Genomic DNA, 26,880 nt, shown 5'->3' with positions numbered 1-26,880 from the left:
AATATTATCATTAAATATGTTATTTGAGTAAGATGAGAGAGTGAGAATGCAAGAGCAAAATCTCAAAATAGACAACCTAGCACAGACTGGCAACAAACAAGATGGCCACACATGTGATGAGTGAGTGAGTGAGTATGGTGTTATCAGTTATATCACGACATGTCAGCTTGACCTGGGAGAAAGATTGAACTGACGTAGATCTTAAGATGGTTACAACTTTTGTGAAACCCATCAGCACAGTGTAACGCAGTATAATTTTCAGTTATATCGTAGCTTGATGATATAGGAAAGCCTGAAGTAATTCAAGTTTTAGATGTTTACCACATTAGTTGAAACACAGGAGATCGGGTATGGTGCGGACAAATCTAGAAACAAACAGTGCAAATCGGCATTTGACACCATGATCATAGAAGTCTCGCACACCCAAGGGAAGCAACTGTTAGCGAATCGTAGCGCCTTATACAACTGGGCCACCAATATCCCAGGAGGCCTATACCCCAGGTGAAGTAGCCGCACATGGAGGACTGTACGATTTGGGTTTGTTGTTTTACGCCGCACTCAGCAATATTCCAGCTATATGACCGCGGTCTGTAAATAATGGAGTCTGGACCAGACATTCCAGTGATTGACATCATGAAATTCGATCCGCGCAATTGGGATTGATGACATTGCATCAATCAAGTCAGCGAGTCTGACCACCCGATCCTGTTAGTCGCCTTTTACGAAAAGCATAGTCGCCTTTTACAGTAAGCATGGGTTGCTGAAGACCTATTCTACCCCAGATCTTCCCGGGTCGGAGAACTGTAGGATATTTTCTGGGTAGATCCAATAGAGTAATAAATTGAAACAGATCAATAAATATCAATAACACATCCTAAATACATTGAAACAGATCTATAATTATCGATAACACATCCTGAAGACATTGAAACACATCCTGAATATACATGTTATATTTTGAACTGCTCAATAAATCATACTACTCAGAAGCTAAAGAACACCCAATTCTTATATATTAACATAGTTAATTTGTCATAGCATGCCAGATTAACTACAGTAATGTGAAAGAATCGGGTGGTCCTTAACTTCTTTTGAGTAGTATATTTACCAATCATACGGAGTGAGTGGGGTCTTACACCATAGTCCGCAATGTCACATTGGTCGTGGTGACCAGAACATATGTCATGGTTACCTCCCTTGATACATGCAGTGTTTCTACCCTTTATCCTGGTACCCAGGGTTACCTCCCTTGATACAGGCAGCGTCAAGCTCCTTCCCATTGCGTGACACTTTCGTGTTTCACTCTCGGTAACATCGCTGCCACCAGTGTGGGCAAGGTCATTACAAGAACCTTGAAATTTGGCCTCTAACCCGAAATGTAGTAATGTTTATCCTTTTGTTTATGTTTATGGGAATGCCATCATATTTTATTTTGAAAAGGTTTACGACTGATCATGTTTTCCATATGAATTAACTTTGTTGTTTGTATAATCAAATTGGTTTGAGATTGCAGACTAACAGAAAATCAACCAACATCTCTTTTACGTTCATACTATATTAATAATATTTAATGAAATAGAAATTCAAATTGACAAAGAAAGAAAGTAATTTAGCAGCAGTAAATGGAGTCACGATAGTTGTCACTTGTTTGTAAACATAATGGTCATTCGGTTGCGAGTTCAACTCCAAGCATGGTTGTGGCCACCTATGACAGTTCAGAGTTTTTACTGGTGGCAGCGAAAGAATAGAGAGCTCCGCGAACAGGCTGTCCCTGAGTGGAGCTTGATTCAATGAATCTACTCTGTATCATGGTTTCCAGAGTTACCTCCCCTGATACATGCACTGTATATGCCCTGTGTAACAGAAAGCATGGTTACCTCCCCTGATACTTGCAGTGTATCTACCAAGTATCAACCCGTGAAGATCTGGGTATAACTAGGTCTTTAGCAAGCCACACTTGTTGTAAGTGGTGGTTAACAAGATCAAGTGGTCAGGCTCGCTGACTTGGTTGATGCATGTCATCATATCCCAAATTCATAGATCAATGCTCATGATGACAATCACTTGATTGTCTGGTTCAAACTCGATTATGTACAGACTGCTGTCACATAGCTGGAATATTGCTGAGTGGGGCATTAAACAACAAACAAACAAACAAACAAACAAACAAACCATGTATCATGGTAAGCAGGGTTACCTCCCCTGACACATGCACTGGCATACCTTATCAAGCAAGTACCCTCACATATACGGTGACAAACATGATAATGTACCCTGATACACATGCAGTGACACCTGGCACATGGTACATAATACCATGCATCCAAGATTATTTACTCTGACATACCAAGCATAACGGCACACACTGTGATGTGCGCCACCAAGCACCACAAGGAATACAACACATCAATGATACAACATAGCTGGAAACAGTGCCCCATTGAGGGTTGGATCAATTCTCATTGAGAAAATGGTGATAATTCATTTGTAGAGGCAAAAAGGTAAAACAAAATTTGAATATGCTCCCAGTAATAATGTTGACCAGATACATTGTCAGTCCAGTTTTCAATTTGTTTCTTTTCCATTAGCAATGCATTAAAGTAATTTTTCTCACATTCAGGGAATTCACAATCTCACTAGAATCAGATCATATTTCTTGCTACCGCTAAAACAAAGATCTAAGGACATCCAATTACTGGTCACGTCAGACCGACCTTTCGCGAACATTGACCGACCAATGGAATTACTGACAAGAAGTCGACAATAGCCAATCAGAAGGCAGCTTAATCGAGCTTTACGGCATGAGTTTCAAACTGGCGACTATGCTTCGAAACATCTATTGACATACACCCGATTAAAATATCAAAATTTTTACAAAAGAACATTCTGGAATGGCCAATGGATGGTCTTGATTGTATGAATACAGTCAAAGCCCATAACTTCGTTCGGAATACCCTGTGTGTGTTTTTTAGAGGTTGCAAGATAAAAAAACCCATTCCAACCGTCACTTTCATGATCTGATAAGCGATGCTCTGATTGGTCAGATGAAAGGTCGTTCTGACATGACCCGCAATGGGATGTCCTCAGATCATAGCGGTAGCGAGAACTAAGATCTGATTTTAATGAGATTTAGGGAATTCATTGTTTGTTATACAATGTTGACTAATAACAACAAATACATGCATGACCAAGAACTAGTTAGAACATCAACACCAAATAAAGCTGCACATATGACAGATGAGTGAGTGAGTGAGTTAGGTTTCACGCCGCTTTTAACAGTAAGTTATATCATGACGTGTATGACAGACAAGTGGGGAGAGAGTGTGCTCAACTGGGTCTGGTGGAATATGACTACAAGAAAGGTCACAGAAGCCAATGAAATCAGAACGAATGACGTGACAGTCAATGAATAAGTGATTAGAATGAATGTAGTTTGCTGCAATTTCACAAGAATGGGTTTCCAATTTTGTATCTATGGGGAAGGAAAACATGGGTTTTCTGGGTGGCAACTGATCACACTAACCTTGAGGCTAACATCTCACCCTCCAGGAAAACCCTGCTTTCCCATTGCATTTAGCCCAAATGAAAACTCATAATTAGAAAGTATTTGTACAAGTTGAACTCGGGTTTCTGGAGTATTCTTTGGAAATGTTTGGAGGAGGCTTCCAGAGTGATGTGTTAACATGGTAAATGTCAAAATGTTCAGGTCAATGAGAGTCAAACTAAAAAATATCATTTCAGTTACATCAATATGACCTAACAAATGATTTCTAAATAAATAAGCAAATTAAATATTGTTTCCGAAAAATAATTCAAATCTCCAAGAATAAAGAATCTTGCTTTTTTGTATGAAAGTACATATGTTTGCGTATGTAAGCTTCTTGATAAAGGTTCTTCATGACTGGTGTGCCCTCCGCTTCTTAAATAAGTTCAAGCTGTGGAAAAATGAACGCATTCTTCGCAATCTGTTTTTCTTGCGGTCGACTTTAGCCTGAGCTTCAGTAGCCTCCCTCTCCTTCCTGCGAATCTCTCGAACAAGTCCATGAAAGACATCGTCTACACACTGGCGCAGAACGGCAGAGGTTTCGTAGAACGGACACCTGAGTTGACGCGCCAGGGCAGCGCCATCGTCTGTGGAAACCTGCAAATAATTAGGAGTAGATATGAGAAACCGATCTAAATTACCGTACCTGTTTAGTATCTTCCCCCCCCCCCACTTACACACAAACCGATTGGATCCATGTAAACAGTACCAGAATTGCAGTAATTATGTCCCTACATAGTAAAAATCACCATTATCACAAAACCCACCTCCACAATGGTATGTCAAAGAATGGCATCACAGCATCACTGAGAGAACATGGAATACTGCCTTTTATAAAACAGTTCAAAATGATGCAATACAATTTCTATCAATGACTATCTGTCAGTTAGAATAGAAGACCTGTGAGTGTACTGACCTTGCGTCTCTCTTCAAGGTCACACTTGTTACCAACAAGTACAATGGGAATATCCTGGTCACATCGAACTCGGTCAATCAGTTTCTTGTACGCTAGAACTTCATCAAAGCTGCGGTGGTCGGTGATGGAGTAGCAGATGACGAAGCCTTCTCCTTTCCTCATGTACTGTTCCCGCATGGCAGTGAACTCCGGCTGTAACAGATGACATCATCATAATCAGAAAGCCAAATGTAATTTCTTTACGGATACACTTGGTCACTCTTAGCAGGAAGCCTCTAAACACTTGCTGAGAGAATATATAACCAAATTTTAAATACATTTTGTTAAAATTTCATAAAATTAAATAAAAATTCTTACTGTGAGGAATTTCAAAGTGGCAAAAAATCAATTGTGACCTATCGGAAATAAAACAATGACAGTGAATTTTGAATGTTTTTCTTAACACTCTAGTGTGGACACAGTACTGACCTGACCAGCCGTGTCCAGGATGTCCAGATGTGCTGCCTCACCATCGATGCGACACTGGTGCTCATAGGCATCCTCTGTATAAAGAAACCACAATCAATGACCAACAGGAGACAAAACTCAGTTGTAATTTCAGGTTTAGTCTGATGTCTAACTGCTTTAAGATATATCTATGTATCCACGATTTGCTTATCTGGAAACTGGTAAATACCGGAACACTGGTGGTACTGTCCACATTTACCATATATCACTGTACACATGTTGACCATATTTAAAATCAATCAGAATTCCATGAGCAATTATCAGTGACACTATAGCTGGGATGATTTATGCCAAGTCCCAGCTCAATGGGCCATGCAGTTTGAGAGGAGATGTTGAAAATGCGAAAGTTAACGACAGACTGAAAGAAAGATACATTTAGTCAGGTGGGCCAGAAACTTGGGGAGCTTGTATTTTATCAATGATATTGGTTTCAAAAAGATAAAACTCATATGTTGAGATTATTAAAGAAAACATTCATAGAGAGTAGAGACTTGAATTTCACATCCATTCAGATTAACCTACTGCACCATTACACGGGCGGGATGTACGTACCGATAGTGGGGTCGTGATACTCCTGGAATCTGTGGTAGGCAAACTGTATGACAAGTGCTGCAAAACAAAGGATCACTTTAACATGTGTGTTTGTTTGTTGTTTAACGCTGCACACAGCTATATAAGTAATCAAGTCTACGATGACATGCATCAACAATGTCAGTGAGCCTGACCGTCCAATCCCGTTAGTCACCTCTTACGACAAGCATGGGTTGCTAAAAACCCAGTTCTAACCCATATCTTCACAGGTGGTTTGTGCAGGAATGTGCATGTGTCGAAGAATCTCAAGAAACAAGCACCTGACCCCCAACAATATGTATCACAAAAGTAGATATTTCTCTTTCCATCTTCGTCCACAATATTATTAGTCCTGAAATGATCGTACTCCCGGCCATGCAATAACCATGGCAATAATCAGTCACTACTCATAACCTGAAACTTAAATTATAAATCAACTTTTTTTCTTAAATCCTGTTTCATTGGATATTGAACAACAAAATGGAATTCACTCTTTTTCATAATTTTAGGATAACCGAGATGACGTTTACTGTAACTCATGAAGTTAATCAATGCGATGACTGTCCTCCAGCCTAACATGTCATAAAATTATTGCATGTTATATTTTCAGTACATATCATCATGTCTGCAGTTACTGTATGGACATTTTCACTACTAAATAGGCAGTGTTTTGCCTTCAACAAATGTTTAAATACAAGATTATTGGACAAGATTGCCAAGAACAAAGCTATTGTCAAACACGGATGGAAACAGGAAAGCCCAAAGTGATGCAGGTCTTAGACATTTACCACTTCAGGGAAACCAACAAGCATTTGCATGGTGCTGACAAGCCTAGAAACAACCAAGATAAACCAGGGCCTCCAATGATTATAGTTTTCATGGCATGCCTAATGAATGGGCCATCCACTCCCCTGGAACTTAGTGAGAAACACTGTGTCTAGCGCTACTTTGTGTATTGACAGTCTTGTTATGTGACATACGTCATTGTTTCCAGCATGTGCAGCGAACAACTCCCGCAAATCCACATCAAAATCCATCAATTAATTAATGCAAGTGACACTGGCATTATTAATCACATTAATGTCATTATTTAATTTTCTGTTCAAATATTTAAGGCTGTTAATAGTCGTTTCTTCAAGATTTTCAATTGTGTCTGACTTATGTTGGGCTGCAGCTCCCATAACATTTATTCCAACAGCTGCATCATTCGGCCAGTGTTCTGCAATACTATAGGCTGATCCACCCTCACACCTTCTTCCACAGCTAATGTCACCTCCCACACACAATATCTTCCCTGTTTGCCTCTCCTCAACACACAAGCTGATAATGGATACGGACATATTTATTCTCACTCTGAAACCAAGGAAGGACTGTAGCTCACCTGCCATAGATTGCATTTTGATGTTGAGGAAGGGAGAGTTCATTTGTAGATGATGTACAAGGTATAATCTTTGTATAGATTGGATCACAGGTCACGGGGGAGGGAACAATGGGAGCCCCGAGGCTCTGTAGCTCACCTGAATTATGAGGACATATTGGAGGCAACGTAAGCAGCTGGAGGGAATTGTTAGAGACACCACAATCTCCTTAAAATCACATGTGTGTGTGTGTGTGTGTGTGTGTGTGTGTGTGTGTGTGTGTGTGTGTGTGTGTGTGTGTGTGTGTGTGTGTGTGTGTGTGTGAGTCAATGAGTCCGGACTAATGCTGATTTATAGTGCTAGCATCCTGAGCTACCATGCCGCAATTTAACATAAATACCCCACTCAGACACAGTATACTGACACCAAGCCGACCACTCCTTGTTTTAGCCCCTTAATGTCGAGCGCCAGACAGGGTAACAACAAGTACCGTCTTTTGGTTTGACGCAGCCGGGGATCAAACCCTGGACCTTCTGTGTTTTAAAACAAAGGTAGAATGTCATGTTGTAGAATGTCATCATGTAGTGGAATGTCAACACATTGTGGAATGTCATCACGTTGTGGAATGTCAACATTATGTTGTGGATGATTTTTTCTTCAATACTGAGATATCACAAAATATTTTTGATTGTGAGAAAAAAGTATATTCTTTTTCTTTCTTCTTCACCTTTTATATAAATAGAGTCTGTGGCCTTATTAACATACCTTATTTGTTGAAATACTCGTACTGTTATTACTAACCAAATATCATATTTGATTACCACTTGGAACATTCACATGAACCTATTAATGAGTAGCCACACTCAAACAGACTTAAACAACCCACTGACTTGCTTTGACCTCATGTCTTTGATTCTTATTGGAAAAACTGACAGCCACAGCATGTTTAATGTGTCTGCAATAGAACCCAGCACAACAAACAGAGTATACAAAGCAACGAGTCATAAACAAAATCATTTATACAGAGCAGCACAGAGATACGATTACTCCAGCTATAATCCTTGGTGATTTTTCCCAAACTGATACCAGTGTATTACTGAGCTCAACCATGTGTTACTTGACAGCTGATTCATTATCAAACTAGGCTGGAATTTCCCGACTCAATCATAGAGCCACCAGTGGCTATTACGAGTTATGCTCCTTTATGTCCCTCCTATTGACCAATCAGATACCACCTCTCATATCACTTGCATTGGCTTCAAACAAAATGGTGGCACCCAGTCAAGACGATCTGATCCATAATCAAGACCTATATTGTGATAAAGCAGGTCTTACTTTGCGAAGTGCATCAAATCATGAGAGCACCTTGATAAAAAACATGAAAGGATTGTGAAAATATCTATTGATGCCAAGTTGGTGGTACACACACTCTACAAATCCTGCAATCGACCAAAATCTACACATCAGTTGATGAACCGGATGTCGATTTCATTATTCGATTTTGATTGGACTATGCACAGACTTGTTTGTCCAGCCAAAACATAACTCCATAATTCCAGCCTAGTTCAGCAAGGGTAGAAACTGGACTCTTATAGTCTGTTAACTCCCATGCCTATGGAAAATGCAACAGATTTGACAATATACGCCTTGTCAGCATGGTTAAAAGCACAAACACTGCAACAACAATAAATAAAGTGCAAACATGATGCAAGGATATTCTGTCACACTGTTGCTGTACAAAAGGCAGGTCTCCATAAATAAAAACACACCCACTTCCCACGATCTACATTGTTATTCCTTCTACTGATCGAGCTCCATGATAAGGCAACACGTTTTTTGTTTTCGGACTGACAGATTCAACTGACTCGTACCAAAAGCTACAAACATTAAAAAAAATAAAAGTATTTCCAATTTATTGTTTTTATTTGGCTGACTCTTCCATCATCGGTGGATTTTTGAAAATAAAAAAACACAACTATAAAATCATACAAAATGAAAGTAGCTGTTACATTTTTTCTGTGATAATTGATTAAATACAGTAATTAACTTTAAACAATGTCAGAATATAGTTTTCCCCCAAAAAAACCAACAGACCCATACAACATCATGCAAAACAAGTGCAGTGCGGTAGCCGTTAAAGAGTTTGCCCATCACGCCAAAGGCCTGGGCTTGAATCCCGACATGGGGACACTGTGATATTGCTGCAATATTGCTATGAGCGGCATAAACACATACTCACTCATTCATGGAATATAATATAAAACAAATCTGAGCTAGAAGAGTTATTTTCATTTTGTTTCAACCAAACCAAGTAAACTGCTTAGTGAAACTTTTGTAAAACATAGAACATATAAACTATGGCCTCAGTAGATAACCAAGCAATAAAGTTTAATACATGAAATACATTAAGGAAGTTTGATACAGCATTGTAAATAATAATATCTAACACAATAGAAAAGTAACTTCAAAGACAATTTATTCTTTCAAACAAAGTCTTTATAAACGAGTTGAAAGACTCACACCAAACTACACATTTCAGGGTCTTGTGGTTTGCGAAATCTTCAAACAAATAGACAGGTTTGTGTCACATGAGCTCAGTCACATCTTCTGTGTCAGCCATTTGTAATTGTTGTCCCTCTCACCTCATTCTCTTTCATTTATCAGTAGAAATGTTTCCATAGCAACAGAGCCTAAATACATCTTCTATACACCATGACATTATCCTATTAACTGAAACACCTAGTTATTATGATTTCTTTCCAATCTGCTTTTCAGATTACCTTAGACTCTGTAGGCACAATAACAAGTTGATATCATTTATGCAGTACCATAGAAAATGTCAAAAGATTTTATCATAAAGATTTTTTGTTGTCCTAGTTTTCCCCGATCTGAAACAGCTAATCTATATGAAAATTATCAAACAATTCGTATCACTCTTTTTTATATGACCAGTAGCAATGCAACACCTCTTTACTGTGTTCGATTGATATTCTTGTACTTATATGAACATGTTATGAACAGTTTGATAAAAGCAGACATGGCAAAGTGTGGTATTGTTTCTTTCTGAAACAGGTGGCTCTGCACCTTTCATCCCACGAAGACCTGGGGTAGAACAGTCTTCAGCAATGGGTTGCCATAAAAGATGTCTATGCTTGTCTAACAGGATCAGATGGTCAGACTCACTGACTTGGTCGTTGTATCCCAACTGCATAGACCGATGCTCATGATGTCAATCACTGGATTGTCTTGTCCAGACGCAATTACTTTCAGACCGCCACAATATAGCTGAAATATTGCTGAGTGCTGCGTTAAACAACAAACAAACAATTTTCCTGTCTTTCATGAGACACCCTATCAGTGGCAGTGGATTTAGTCAGTTTACTACTGAAGGTTGTAAGTGGCAGGTAACTGTAATGCTTGGAAAATGTCACTGCTATTGTTTCTAGATTGTTTTTATTGATGGACAGCAACATCCAGGGTAATTGTTATCAGCCTTTGTAAATTAGAGTTACCTCCCAGAGTTGCTTTATATTGACACAGAGATAGGCTACGGTTTGAGAAGTTTCTAGAAGGCTGGCTGTACCTCATCTTCCCGAGGCAAGAGAGTTAACTGACTTTAAAAGTTTAGTTTCCACCCTTGCCGAACTAGGCTGGTATTATGGAGTTATATTTTGGCTGGACTAACGAGTCTATGCATAGTCCAATCAAATTCGCACACTGAAATTGAAATCTGGTTCGTAAGCTGTTGTGCTGATTTCGGTCGAATGCAGGATTTGCAAAGCATGTGCAGCGCAAACGCGTTGTCAGCAGATATTTTCCAAATCTTTTCATGTTTTTAATCAAGGTGCTCACGTGATGTGATGAATTTCGCGATGTGAGATCAGTTTAGATCTTGATTATCTTGATTATGAAGCAAGTGATACGTGAGGTGGAATCTGATTGGTCCATAGGAGAGGCTTAGAAGGGACATAACTGGTAATAGCCACTGGTGGCGCTACGATCGAGCCTAGTAATTCCAGCCTAGTTCGGCAAGGGCGGAAACTGGACTTTTAAAGTCAGTTAACTCCCTTGCCTCGGGAAGATTGCTGTACCTATATAAGAGCGAGACTTGTGTCTTATCTACCTGCCCAGTGTGGACAGGATGCCTATTGGAATCCATTGACTTATTGCCTGCTTCAACACTGTTTCCTGGATTAAAGACAAATCACATGCCTCATTCAAGACATTCAACTGGACAGTTACTGGACACTCGTGAGCACACAGACTTGTGTGATGGAGCCTGTTCATTATTGTTGCTGCTACATACTTGATCCATTGTATTGCTTGTATTTCAATTCAATTTGTTGAATGTTCTTCAATCTTTGTGTGGTTATTTACGGATTTCACAATTTAGTTCTCTGGGGATTAACGTTTTAACTTTGGAATCAACACGGAACAATACATAAGCACCATCATCTCGTAATAGAACAAGAAAACCACTGCTCCTCCTGGTATCATGACAGAGTTCACGTGATGAACTTGTAAGATGTATCACACTGATTATCTAGCTACCGGATGATTTTCAAAATAATCATATCATTTATGTTTAATTACCTGCACATGAGCAATGAAAAAATTAAGACTTTAATTAATACATGTATTGAAAAACATCTGAACACATTTGATCTCTAGGAACTTGCCTGTCAACGTTTTACTGTGAGCTTGGAACTGTTGTACTTACAACATATAAGGCATACAGGCAGGCAGACTTGCACAAGTCTCTGAGGAAAAGATCATAATTCCTAGATTATAAGAATCATAAGAACAAGTTGACCCCATAAAAATCGTCCACTTATCTAGACTTGCCTATCCACATACTGTCCACTTATCTAGACTTGCCTATCCACTTATCTAGACTTGCCTATCCACATACTGTCCACTTATCTAGACTTGCCTATCCACTTACTGTCCACTTATCTAGACTTGCCTATCCACTTACTGTCCACTTATCTAGACTTGCCTATCCACATACTGTCCACTTATCTAGACTTGCCTATTCACTTACTGTCCACTTATCTAGACTTGCCTATTCACTTACTGTCCACTTATCTAGACTTGCCTATCCACTTACTGTCCACTTATCTAGACTCGCCTATCCACTTACTGTCCACTTATCTAGACTTGCCTATCCACATACTGTCCACTTATCTAAACTTGCCTATCCACTTACTGTCCACTTATCTAGACTTGCCTATCCACATACTGTCCACTTATCTAGACTTGCCTATCCACATACTGTCCGATTATCTAGACTTGCCTATCCACTTACTGTCCACTTATCTAAACTTGCCTATCCACTTACTGTCCACTTATCTAGACTTGCCTATCCTCTTACTGTCCACTTATCTAAACTTGCCTATCCACTTACTGTCCACTTATCTAGACTTGCCTATCCACTTACTGTCCACTTATCTAGATTTGCCTATCCACATACTGTCCACTTATCTAGACTTGCCAACTATAAGTATATAATTACTTAACATCCCAGGACTTATCATTCAGTACAGACTTGGAGCAAGGCTAACAGGCAGGCACTGCATGGCAAATGCTGGTCTCGGATACAGACCCTGAAACTAAGGTCTGAAAATGCAGAGAGTTTCTTCCTATTGCACACTTAAGGATAATTAAACAAACAAATCTAGACATATTTTCTTTTTAAGAGACTTAATATTAGTGAAGGCAAAAATCTCACTTTCAGTCACAGATTAGCTAACAAGATTAGAACAGACATTTGTTTTAGATTCCATAAATTATGCATTAGTTTGCTTCAGTTAAGTTGACTTATGTCCATTCTTCCTTGTTGATACATACAGACTTGTTCACCAAAAGTTGTTAAGTAGAGAATATGTTACTTCCCTCTTTACCCAAAGTGACGCACAGAGTAGGAATCTTTAATGTCCACATCAGAAATACCCCAGCTCAGCCTTATTGTCCAACTCCAGTAACAACCATGACAGGTCACATTAAAATGACAAGCATACCAGGGCCACCTATCTTGCCTGTCACGTCCTGGATGGCATAGAAAGCTGGTCCTGCATGTCATTACACATCCTGTAAACAAAGGCAGTTCCCTGTCTGGAATGTTAATGCAACAGATTGATGGCATGCACCACGAACAGACAAGAACAATCAGCAGAATGCAGTCAAACAGGGATTCAAACATACAGGGATTGTGGAATAGGGTCAAACACATAGACAAGGATTCAAACATACAGGGATTGTGGAACACAGTCAAACACATAGACAAGGATTCAAACATACAGGAATTGTGGAACACAGTCAAACACATATACAAGGATTTAAACATAAAGAGATTTTGGAACACAGTCAAACACATATACAAGGATTCAAACATACAGGGAACTGTGGAATACAATCAAACATATAGACAAGGATTCAAACATACAGGGATTGTGGGACACAGTCAAACACAAAGACAAGGATTCAAACATACAGGAATTGTGGAACACAGTCAAACACATATACAAGGATTTAAACATACAGAGATTTTGGAACACAGTCAAACACATATACAGGGATTCAAATATACAGGGAACTGTGGAATACAGTCAAACACATAGCTAGACAAGGATTCAAACATACAGGGATTGTGGAACACAGTCAAACACATAGACAAGGATTCAAACATACAGGGATTGTGGAACACAGTCAAACACATAGACAAGGATTCAAGCATAGACTGGACTGTTGAACACAGTCAAACACATAGACAAGGATTCAAACATACAGGGATTGTGGAACACAGTCAAACACATAGACAAGGATTCAAACATACAGGGATTTTGGAACACAGTCAAACATATAGACAAGGATTCAAACATACAGGGATTATGGAACACAGTCAAACACATAGACAAGGATTCAAACATACAGGGATTTTGGAACACAGTCAAACACATAGACAAGGATTCAAACATACAGGGAACTGTGGTACACAGTCAAACACATACACAAAGGATTCAAACATACAGGGTTTGTGGAACGCAGTCAAACAAATAGACAAGGATTCAAACATACAGGGATTGTGGAACACAGTCAAACACATACACAAAGGATTCAAACATACAGGGTTTGTGGAACGCAGTCAAACACATAGACAAGGATTCAAACATACAGGGATTGTGGAACACAGTCAAACACATAGACAAGGATTCAAACATACAGGGATTGTGGAACACAGTCAAACACAGACAAGGATTCAAACATACAGGGATTGTGGAACACAGTCAAACACAGACAAGGATTCAAACATACAGGGAACTGTGGAATACAGTCATACACATATACAAGGATTCAAACATACAGGGATTGTGGAACACAGTCAAACACATAGACAAGGATTCAAACATACAGGGATTGTGGAACACAGTCAAACACAGACAAGGATTCAAACATACAGGGATTGTGGAACACAGTCAAACACAGACAAGGATTCAAACATACAGGGAACTGTGGAATACAGTCATACACATATACAAGGATTCAAACATACAGGGATTGTGGAACACAGTCAAACTCATATAATTAAAGTTTTGTTGTGTTCATTGTAATTCCTGCATTCTGATTGGCTGCATTGGTCACTTGTTATTGCATATTTCCCAATTAGTCAAGCAATGGACAGGACATTTAGCCAAGTTCATGCATATTCATTGACCAAACTACCCTCTCGAGAAGGAATGAAACAGCAAATGTGCAGCCTCGCTCGCCTGTGTTTTGTGCTCTTGCCTCGGTTCCACAAATTTCATGTCTTCGGGTCCATTTCTAATCCGCAATTTTCCAACTGTGTATTCTTGTTTTCAGAGAACTAATGTTTGCATCTGGGGGTAGCTAACCATGTCATTTGAAACAGCCGCCTTCTACTGGACATATTTCGTCCAGTTTGTTACAGTCTGACTGTTGCAGTTCTCCTTGCCTCTTGCTTTAATTGACAGGTCCTGTGAACATTGTTCTGATCCTACTCTCCATCGATTAGCTACTGACTTAGTAGGCGTGTCTAGTTAAGTGCATAAATTAAACAATCACCTGATTCATGTCACGCCAAAGTACGTATTTCTACACCTTGAATGTTTATCAATCTCGTCATTTTCGTCGGTTTTGATATATACAACTGTTTTTGGTTGAGCTACGGTAGAAAAAACATGTTTTACGTTGTCAAATTTTATTATAAGAATTGACTGTGTATTTCTTTCGGTTCATTGAGAAAAACCGATGTCCAAACGGATTCATACAGTTTGCATATCGGTTTTTCGATTCATACCTCAATGAACAGAAAAAAACCAAAACAGTCAAACCTTAAATACAAGGATTTAAACATATACAAGAGGACTGTGGACATGGTGGAATGCAGTCAAATTCATAGACAAGGATATTTTTTTATACATTGCACAATATTTCTGTATAAAACATCCCAGTTGTCTCAATGAGTCAGGTCCAGTCACACTTGAAAACATGATCCACTCTATCTGGCGAATCAAATCTATCACTCTATCAAACTGCAAACCAAACCCAGTTTTGTTTAGCTCTCACAACCAACCATGAGGTACTGAGGACCTATTCCCTCCGTAATCCCCCTTGACATGAAACCATCCCATAATGAATATGTACTTCCTTGAAACATGTTGAGGCAAGCAAAAACCTGAATACCTAATATCTACTTTTCCTTAAAAAGTTTCATACAACACCATACTATATACAGTGCAAAATACTTAATTAAGTAAAAACAGAAAAAAAATCACAAATGACTGTCACTGAGGAAATAAAAGCTATAATTTATGATACGGCAGCATAACATCTCAATCATGTTTAGCTTACAAAGTGGGTAACTAGGGCAATTAGATTTGTTTTGAAGTCTTCGCCTGACAGTTTCCCATTAATGAGCACAAGATTATGGAAAGGAAGCCAGTCTCTCTTGTGATTAAAGTTGCTTGATACTACACGACAGTCTGTGCAGTCATCAGTCTTGGGTTACACACCATCTGATTGGAGACAGGAATCCCTAGCTGAACATGGCCGTTTGTCAGGGAAAGAGATTTTAGACATGATATTGATGTGCGCAGAACTCAGGCCTGCCATGCTACTCACCCTGAGGTGCCCCAGTGAAAAGCCATGGAATAGTCCTGAATACTTGTGTGTGCAAAGTAGTTCTCAACAAAGTGAAACAACCATGCATACTATGAAATAAAACAATGAACCTTTGAACAATTAAAAACAATTTGCCTCCCCACAAAACAACTCCTGGGTTTTTGTTTGTCTAAAAGCGCTGTGTGGACCTGTTTGGCATTGAACATGTTGAACGTTGAGACAAAGATGGTAGCTATGTTTATATAGTCCTCCCCCATTACTATGGAATAAACTTATTTAATGGAAAAGAAACAATCTAGATATGTATACAAACGCAAGTCTAGCCAGGTCTAGTAAATCATCATCATGAAAATTATTTGTCTAATTTTAGAAGTGAGAAGAGTATGGTGTAATATAAGATTTCATAGACTGAAAGTTAGTCTAGTGTTTATACTGCATTATTAGATGTATGAAATATACAGCCACAAAGATGGTTATAGCGGCATATTCTGCAAGTGTAATGATCCTACAATCATCATGATAATAATGGCACATTTCTTACAGTTTACATCCTATACATAGTTACATTTGCACATAATCATGCCCTGGCAACCAGAGGTCAGGAAAATGCCCACTTTTTTCTAATACAAGTATCCATATAATATTCTTCAATAACGTTGTTGTTTATTTTGTTAAACATATCAGGTCTTGTTTGAGATCGAATTCTGATACATATAGCCAGATGCATTGGGATTATTTCTATTGTAAAGCAAAATTTAAAGAATGTCCAACTAATACAATGACCATCCCTTATCGTGTCCATGGACACTTAACTTGGAAGCAATGAGAACTATGTGCATTGATTATATTGATCATCCAGGCATCACACTATCCCAATAACTCTGTCACACACTAACTAGATTCAACACAGATTCAACTCTCTGGTACGCAGATTAAACTCTCTGGTACACAGATTAAACTCTCTGGTACGCAGTAAAACCTTCACAGCTGTATCTTTATTGTATCAGCAACAAATAAAGTCTGCAAGTAATTCTGCTGACCTTTTCATTTTCTTCCAAACATTTTGGCACAGATGTTCCTATGGACTTTCTCAAAATACTCAAGTTTCATAATTCTTTCAAAAAGACATAGCGCACACTCTATCAGCTCTTGTCTTCGTCTAATCCGCTACACCAACATGCATTCAGCTAAATAAGTTTAAAAAAGAAAGCTGAGGAATGATGCCTTAGAATAAAAAAAAAATGTCTGTACACTGCTTGAGTCCTTCCCCGAAAGTGCGAGTGTTAAAGTGATATCAAGAAGATGATGTTGGCCAGCTAGCCAGGTGCTTGCACTGCCTTTGAAGTTCACACATCCCATCAGGTTAACTCTTCATGAGTAGGGCCCTCAAAAACTAAACACATACTTCTTGAAGGTTTCCCAAACTTGAATTGGGCGTTTGGTTTTTTTTTCACATTTTTTGTGCATTTACTACTTCCAAAGTAGGATACACTTTGAGTACAAGGGGCGGTCAGATAGCCTAGTGGTTAAAGCGTTAGCTCGTGATGCAAAGACCCGGGTTCGATTCCTGACATGGGTACAATGTGTGAAGTCCATTTCTAGTGTCCCCCATCGTGATTTTGCTGGAATATTGCTAAAAGCGGCGTAAAACCCTACTCACTCACTCACTCACTCACTCATTAAGCATAACAACTCCATACAGTCGAACCCCATTATAAAACCTCGCGGCAGGATGGACAGTGTTGTCACTGCGGGATAGCTGGACATTTGAGATAAAGATGCATAAGGCAGTCAGTCCCGAGAACAGGTTTGAGATGTTGGAAGGTTCGAGGTTATGTGGGATGAAATGGTGTTTAATGTCGCTTCCAAGATTATTGCACTTATATAGAGACATGCATGCATGTGTGTGTGTGTGGCTGCTTGTGCTAGTCCGGACTGATGCCGATTTATAGTGCTAGCCAACTGAGATACCATGCCACAGTTTAACATGAATACCCCACTCAGACACAGTATACTGACGCCAAGCCAACCAGTCCTTGTTTTAGCCCCTTAATGCCGAGCGCCAGACAGGGTAACAACAAGTACCGTCTTATGGTATGACGCAGCCGGGGATCGAACCCTGGACCTTCTGCTCTCCGGGCGGACGCTCTATCACTAGTCCAGAGAGGCAGCTGGAAGGTTCGAGATAACAGGGTTCGAGATAATGAGGTTCAAGTGTACTTTAATAGTGATGTTTCGGTATAGATCTGACCCTTGTCACTTAAGTATGTACTGAAGTAAAAATTACACAAAATCACAGAAAATTCAAACAAAAAGGAAATGAAAAGAAGTAGGTTTCAGACATACTTGTGAGCAGACGGCGATGCCTGTCTGTCACATATCGCAGGTGTACCACAAGAAGACTCAGGCCACCTAGCATCCTCTAACTTAAACCTGGTCTACCATTTTCATAGGCAATCAGTCACCTGATACAAAAATATCCAAATCAATTGAAAGCTCTTACCTAATAGCTGTTTTCATAATATCTCCAGGCGTGTTTTGTTTCTTTCCAAATATTGGAAATCAATTCTGTGGCTTCCATTTCAAAATATCCTGACATGATAATCACCTTTTGTAAACAAAACTTTTGTCTAGAGTATACATCATACATATGTGGGATACATATGAAATAAGCACATCTAAAACAAAACCAATTCACGTTCTAAGTTTGAAAAAATAAACAATCCTACAGAAAGAGCACCAAATGACTGCACTACAACAGAAAGTAGTTCCAGCACATACAGAAACTTCACCCATGCCTAGCTGGGACACCGTAAACTGATATATCGTTTAGGACTAATTAACTTTCCACCTTTTTCCTAGGCCCTCATCTACTCTTTTACCATTCAAACATTTTTCATTATCACAAAAGCAGACTCATCTTTTTCTCTATTCCAGACAGACCTGTCATACTACCTGAATCTCCTGTTGTGCGATCATCTTACATCCAGCTCATGCACCTTCCTGCTCCTTGACACTGGTTTCTACACCTGAACACTTACAGCCTGAGTCTTCCTGAAAGCTGACCGATATAATTCCTCTCACTCTAGGTGAATCTTCCTAACATCCGACCGATATAACTCACCTCCCTCTAGGTGTGAATCTTCCTAATAGCCGACCGATATAACTTGTCTCCCTCTAGGTGTGAATCTGCCTGAAAGCTGACCGATATAATTCGTCTCACTCTAGGTGAATCTTCCTAACATCCGACCGATATAACTCACCTCCCTCTTGGTGTGAATCTCCCTAATAGCTAACTGATATAACTCACCTCCCTCCAGGGGTGAGTCTAACAGCCGACCGATATAACTCGTCTCCCTCTAGGTGTGAATCTTCCTAATAGCCGACCGATATAACTTGTCTCCCTCTAGGTGAGAATCTTCCTAATAGCCGACCGATATAACTTGTCTCCCTCTAGGTGTGAATCTGCCTAATAGCCGACCGATATAACTCGTCTCCCTCTAGGTGTGAATCTTCCTAATAGCCGACCGATATAACTTGTCTCCCTCTAGGTGTGAATCTGCCTAATAGCCGACCGATATAACTTGTCTCCCTCTAGGTGTGAATCTTCCGAATAGCCGACCGATATAACTTGTCTCCCTCTAGGTGTGAATCTGCCTAATAGCCGACCGATATAACTTGTCTCCCTCTAGGTGTGAATCTTCCGAATAGCCGACCGATATAACTCGTCTCCCTCTAGGTGTGAATCTTCCTAATAGCCGACCGATATAACTTGTCTCCCTCTAGGTGTGAATCTTCCTAATAGCCGACCGATATAACTTGTCTCCCTCTAGTGTGAATCTGCCTAATAGCCGACTGATATAACTTGTCTCCCTCTAGGTGTGAATCTGCCTGAAAGCTGACTGATATAACTTGTCTCCCTCTAGGTGAATCTTCCCAATAGCTGACTGATATAACTCACCTCCCTCAAGGGGTGAGTCTAAACACTGACCACTATAACTCACCTCCCTCCAGGTGTGAGACTAAACACTGACCGCTATAACTCACCTCCCTCCAGGTATGAGACTAAACACTGACCGCTATAACTCACCTCCCTCCAGGTGTGAGTCTAAACACTGACCGCTATAACTCACCTCCCTCCAGGTGTGAGACTAAACACTGACCGCTATAACTCACCTCCCTCCAGGTGTGAGACTAAAAGCTGACTGATATAACTCATCTCTTTCCAGGTGTGAGTCTTCCTAATAGCTGATGGATATCAATATATATATAATGTGCTAAACAACTGTAAACTCACTGTAAGTCCTTTCCTTGATCACAATGCATCAAACCTAACGTATTAAACGTGTGTTTGTTTAGAAGACAAAATAACCGAATTAACAATTCCAAACAAAATATTACAAGACAATATTTGTTCATATTTTATAAGAGTTCAATACTTTCTGATGTCATAATGACATCAATATTCAAAGATACCAGTTCCCGACCATACAGAAATAACATCAAACAAGGGTAAAACCTACTTTCATCCAATTAATCAATATTGTTCCTCATATAAATAGCAACCTAATCAATGGAATTCTGTTAATCAACACGGCCAGCTGGCAGCTTGAAATTCGGGAGGAGCTGTATAGGTGACACAAAGACATGTATCTGATTGCCTCTATCAGTGAGGAGCAGAATCTCAAAAGGAGGCTCCCCAACAAGCTTAACTGTCAAAAGGCTTTTCATGTTCCAGATCGTCACCGGGACCTGGTCACAGATTTAACCTAATACCAAAAGTAAATATCACAAACTTACCCCTTACATTGAGTTTGTAGACTATCAAATATTTCCAGAATTACTGAAGGAGTTGTGCTCAACTGGTGTTCTTTGACCAGACATCCCCATTATAATAATAATAATAACTGGCCATTTATATTGCACATATTTCCACACCACTCAGGGGCATGCTCAAACGCTATTATTACCCCGGTCACTGGTGCAGTGTGTACTCAAGAATCATTCTCAGCTCCCTGGGCAGTACACAATCCAAGCTTGACATCTCATCCTACCGGGTATTATACAAACAACACTTCCAAACAACAACACAAGTCATTCTGTTGCATGGCTGTTCATCAACAGCGTTGTTCGGGTTACAACATTGAGAAATTCTAAAACTACACTCACAAATTTCTAGGGCTGGGACGACACACCAACTGTACGATCTGATACGTATTACGATACCTTGTTCACAATCAGATACGTATCAAGATACTTGCACATGTTCTTATCAGTGTTGCGTAAGCCATCTTTTTCATAGACAGGATGGCCAAATACCTGGCACATTAACAATTTTACTATTGGCATTGTCAAGTATGGCGCAATGGATAAAAATATTTACGTTTTCACTACTCAGTCTCATTAGTAATTAAAGTTTGGTGTAACATTTACCGAAGAATACATTTAAGGTAAGAATTTATACATTTTACTTCGTGTGCGATTGCGATTGATACTCGAATCGAGAAGTGAAAAATCGCAATCCAACATTGCATTGATGTATTATCCTACTACTACAAATTACATACTCACCAAATCTGAAACTGGACATTGATGCAGACATGAGCAGGATGATTGAGTTAGGTTTTTATCCCACCTTTAGCAATATTCCAGCAAAATCACGGCTGGGGACACCAGAAATGGCTTCACACATTGTACCCATGTTGGGAATCGAACACAAGCCTTCAGCGTGACGAGTGAACACTTTAACCATAAGCTTACTCACTGCCCCCATACATGGATGAAAAATCCAAAAGGACACATGATAATGGTGGTAATGTGGAAAAACTTGACACATTATTTAGAGCAATTTTCAGGCATGTCGTTGCTGGAGTCACCCATGCAAAGACTTAGCAAGCACAGCTTGTGAACTTAGTTGACAGAAAGACATGAGGTCGTCACAACAGCCCTCAAAGTCCTACTGTCTTCATTGAAGTAGACGGCTTAAACTTGCTGTCCCACTGTTTTCAAGGATAAAAACACAAGCTACTTACCATGATCTGTTTTCACTGATGTATACAAACCTATTGTTTACATTGATGTATACAAGCCTATAGTTTCCACTGATGTATACAAGCCTATAGTTTCCATTGATGTATACAAGCCTATAGTTTCCATTGATGTATACAAGCCTATTGTTTCCACTGATGTATACAAGCCTATAGTTTCCATTGATGTATACAAGCCTATAGTTTTCATTGATGTATACAAGCCTATTGTTTCCATTGATGTATACAAGCCTATAGTTTCCATTGATGTATACAAGCCTATAGTTTACATTGATGTATACAAGCCTATAGTTTTCACTGATGTATACAAGCCTATTGTTTCCATTGATGTATACAAGCCTATAGTTTCCATTGATGTATACAAGCCTATAGTTTCCATTGATGTATACAAGCTTTATGTTTTCAGTGAAAACTATAGGCTTGTATACATCAATGGAAACAATAGGTTTGTATACATCAATGAAAACAATAAGCTTGTTCCTCACTGACGTATACAATAAGCTTATTGTTTTCAATAATTTCGATGTAAATGTTATTAGTTTGCATTTTTCATTAACATAGATAATACAAGCTTCACAAATATTATCAGTGGAGTCTGGTGTCATAAAATTCAAACATGAATAGCATTATCTAAGCATGCTAAAAATACTACATTGACACAAAGTAGCCTTCTTATACATAGCCATCAGTTTACCTTTAGTGGGTGGCTGAGGGAATAACTTCCTCATCACTATCGGACCAGTCAAACATTACAACTAGTGATCACAGTAACATGCCTAAATCTGGCCATATTACACATACAAGCTACCCAGACTAATGTCAAACATAACACATAATGAATCAGGGTTTCTTGAAACTTCTACCTCTACAACATCCAGATGAAGGAGAAAGAAGTAGCTTTGAAATGACCAAAAATATAAGAAGCTGTTCTCCATAAAAAGTGTCATGTATTCATGTTCTTCCAACTTCAAAATCCTATCAAACTCTTCTGTTAGTCTGGTTCCCTCACCACACACAGTTCTCACATTCTGATTACAGGTTTTTGACAGACAATGTACACATATAATATATGCACAGGATATAGGAAAAAAGTGATGAATAGTCACTTTTTTCAGTATGACAGGAAAAATAGGTTTGTTTCTCCCCAAGTGCCGTTTAGCCCTAAAACACTTCCTTATCACAGAGAAGGTAAACGTCAATGTGATGTCACGGAGGAGGTTAACATCCTTGTGACATTGTCGCGGAGAAGGTAAAAGTCTGTGTGACATTGTCATGGAGAAGGTAAACGTCCTTGTGACATTTCACAGAGATGTAAATGTCCATGTGACATTGTCACAGGGATGTAAATGTCCATGTGACACAGTCACAGAGATGTAAACGTTCATGTGACATTGTCAAAGGAGAAAGTCAACGTTCTTGTGACATTGTCATGGAGAAAGTAAACGTCCTTGTGACATTGTCACAAAGAAGGTAAACGTCCTTGTGACATTACACAGAGATGTAAACATCCTTGTGACATTGTCACGGAAAAAGTAAATGTCCTTGTGACATTGTCACGGAGAAGGTAAATGTCTTTGTGATGTCACAGAGAAAGTAAATGTCCTTGTGACATTGTCACGGAGAAAGTAAACGTCCTTGTGACATTGTCACGGAGAAGGTAAACGTCCTTGTGACAATGTCACGGAGAAAGTAAACGTCCTTGTGACATTGTCACAGAGAAGGTAAACGTCTTTGTGATGTCATGGAGAGAGTAAATGTCCTTGTGACATTGTCACGGAGAAGGTAAATATCCTTGTGCTGTGATGGAGAAGGTAAATATCCTTGTGATGTGACGGAGAAGGTAAATATCCTTGTGATGTGACGGAGAAGGTAAATATCCTTGTGATATTGTCATGGAGAAGGTTAACATCCTTGTGTATATGTATTAGTTTTCTCATACGTTATCAATTTTCTAATACAAAATATAGAATCAAATAAAAACAAATGAAGAAGTTTACTTCTTTAATTATTTTACATGGCAGATATGCTTACACTGTAATTGATGGGTTTAAGCGTGAGTAATAACAGTAAGCTATGGGTTCAATATTTAATTTCATATATAAACTGCAAATATATTTATCATATATACACGTCTAGCTTGGCAAGTGCATTTGTTGTTTACATTCAATCTTCATTGATGTATCAATTGTATCATGTATCGACATTAACATAAGAAATTTGCATGTTTACCAATCCATATTCATACTTTTGTGAAAATAAATGTTTAAATCATTTCAATACTTATAATGTGATTATCTGTGCTTATAACTTTCATCACAAGTGCCAAATCCAGTGTTGAAATATGATATCACCATACCGTAATCTACCCAATATTCATGCTTCATTTTACATTCTGTTACCATGGTTACTGTGATCAGATGTCATTTCTAGCCAGTCCCCCCGCAGTGATATTGTTGGAATATTGTTAAAGGCGGCGTAAAACCTCACTAGCCAATCAGCTCTGTTATTAGTGCAAAAACAACATTAAATATGTGATACATGCTGCCTCACAACTAGTAAGACATGTTCCATGCTGTGTGTGTTGTAATGATAACTTCAGTCACACAAGTTATTTCAACCAAGCAGTAACTAACCTATGGCTATATTCTATGCTGTACACTAGCAATTGCAAGGATTACAATGATAAGTATCAAAATGATAAAGTGAATTGTGAAATCACCACATTATTCAGGTTGGTTGGTTGGTTGGTTTGTTGTTTTACGCTGCACTCAGCCATATTCCAGCTATATGACGGCGGTCTGTAAATAATCGAGTCTGAACCAGACAACCCAGTGATGAATATCATGAGCATCGATCCACGCAATTGGGATCGATGACATGCATCAACCAAGTCAGCGAGTCTGACCATCCGATCCCGATAGTCGCCTTTTACGGCAAGCATAGTCACCTTTTACGGCAAGCATGGGTTGCTGAAGACCTATTCTACCCCGGATCTTCATGGGTCCCCCTACATAATGACAAAGTGGTGGTAAACAAATTCACTCAGTCACTCCTTTACAACATTATCAAATTAATTAATATAATTAATATTATTCGGGTCTTATTCAATGAGGACACATAGGGAGACTAGCACATGTATATTATCAATTGCAGGAATTACCTTCCTGCAAATTCTTACCCGGCATAAATTTCAATGGTAAGCCAGTCGGCTGTGGTTGATTGAAGTCTCAGAACATTAGAAAAACTTGCAAACGGACTTGCCATAATCTGAGGCAAACAAGCTCTTTAATTGTAAGCCGACAAGCTTCAGGTTTTAGATATCTATGCCACAAAGTTCAATATTCATTCATTTATTCTTAGTGTTAGGTTAGTATTTCCTTTTGTTCCAAGATTAAGTATTGTAGGCACTGCTGTTATCACAATCTAACATGTGATCTTATATTAACAACTCACTCCTTACAACAGATGTGATACTAACTGGTTAATTGAAGGTAAGTCTTACCAGTATTGTATTTGTCATGCAGCCTGATAACTCTGATTGCGATGAAGTGTCTAAATAAGTAAGTGTCATTATAATAATTACTATGGGGCACTGATTTTCTGTTGCTATAGAGCGAAATAGTACCAACTAATGATGGTTCCTTGATCTGGAGTTAGGACGTCTAGGCTGTTACCTTTACAGGATGCATCAGCTGCTCTTGCACTTCACGAAACGTTTTACATATTGGTGGATGGAGTGTGTGCTGAAACCTGGAGCTGGAGTCCGGTTGGGTTTGGGCACAGTGAGTGAGTGAGTGAGTATGGTTTTACGCCGCTTTTAGCAATATTCCAGCAATATCACGGCGGGGGACACCACAAATGGGCTTCACACATTGTACCCATGTCAGGAATCGAACCCGGGTCTTCGACATGACGAGCAAATGCTTTAACCACTAGGCTACCCGTCCGCGTTTGATCACAGAGCACTTTAGACTATTTTACTACCTATCAGAACACTAGGCACACATACTGAACATACAGAGTTCTGACTAACTTTCACAATTACACTGTAATTACTTTGTGCATGACTTGCTCTACAAAGCAATCTAAAGGTTCCCAACAACAACATTCTGAGACCTGCGTGCCTACGTATAATCTCAATTATATCAACTACATGCTTATGTATGTATGTATATATATATCTGTACGTATGGGCCCGTAAATTGTAAACACTTCATGCGATCAAACCCATGATGCTCTAGAAAAGGAAGTCTATCAAGGAGTATAACATTTCTTCAATACTTCTTAGTTTCAAATACAGAATATATGAATGTTAACAAACAGTAGTAGGAGTTCCAGAAAATATCTACGTTACGATGTCATCTTGTTCAACCCTATTTGGGCCCCACCTAATCAAGCTGTTCCCGGATTTCACGCACGGTATGGTTCCCAATACAAAACACCAGTAGAACATCACCCAGTTTACCTCGTCAGGGTCATCTACACTGAATAAACTAGACATCTCAAACGCTGGTAATTACCAACAATTTTCTTGTTCGTTTTCCCGAAAATGACATATCTAGTAACTGTATCTGGACATAGTCGACGGCGAGATCGAGTTTACACACACTTACCACTCTTTCCAACCCCTCCGTCACCCAGTATCACCAATTTGTATTTTGTCCTGGTCTTAGCCGCCGAAGATGTCGCTCCACTCATTCCGATGTTCTTACAACTCTCACACACATCGTCAAGCCATGTTGTTAAATGTTCATATACAAACGCAAGTCGTTTTTGCGTGTAAATGTTTTGATTGCA

General features: G+C 39.2%; 1 protein-coding gene across 1 annotated transcript; it reads right to left on the bottom strand.

The window, feature by feature from the left end:
- Positions 1–143: 143 nt before the first annotated feature.
- LOC139446343 (GTP-binding protein Rit1-like) lies at positions 144–26,880 on the bottom strand. Its single transcript, XM_071227711.1, has 5 exons — positions 26,697–26,880; positions 5,520–5,576; positions 4,929–5,002; positions 4,461–4,652; positions 144–4,141 (listed from the first exon to the last, which is right to left on the bottom strand). Exons 1-5 carry the CDS (start codon positions 26,779–26,781, stop codon positions 3,896–3,898), a joined length of 654 nt encoding a protein of 217 aa, XP_071083812.1. The 5' UTR covers positions 26,782–26,880; the 3' UTR covers positions 144–3,895.

This window comes from Haliotis cracherodii, unplaced genomic scaffold (assembly GCF_022045235.1).
Source record: "Haliotis cracherodii isolate W230 unplaced genomic scaffold, xgHalCrac1.p SCAF_1, whole genome shotgun sequence".
NCBI classification, from domain to species: Eukaryota; Metazoa; Mollusca; class Gastropoda; order Lepetellida; family Haliotidae; genus Haliotis; species Haliotis cracherodii.
Note: the sequence above shows the minus strand (reverse complement) of the source record. Positions and strands in the feature narration are given on the sequence as shown.

Excerpts from the sequence above, each read along its gene's own strand:
- LOC139446343 (XM_071227711.1), bottom strand. The coding sequence starts at position 26,781 with ATGAGTGGAGCGACATCTTCGGCGGCTAAGACCAGGACAAAATACAAA. Across the intron at positions 5,577-26,696 it reads CGGAGGGGTTGGAAAGAGTG|CACTTGTCATACAGTTTGCC; the intron begins GTAAGTGTGTGT and ends TTTGTTTTGCAG. Across the intron at positions 4,653-4,928 it reads TCCTGGACACGGCTGGTCAG|CCGGAGTTCACTGCCATGCG; the intron begins GTCAGTACTGTG and ends CATCTGTTACAG.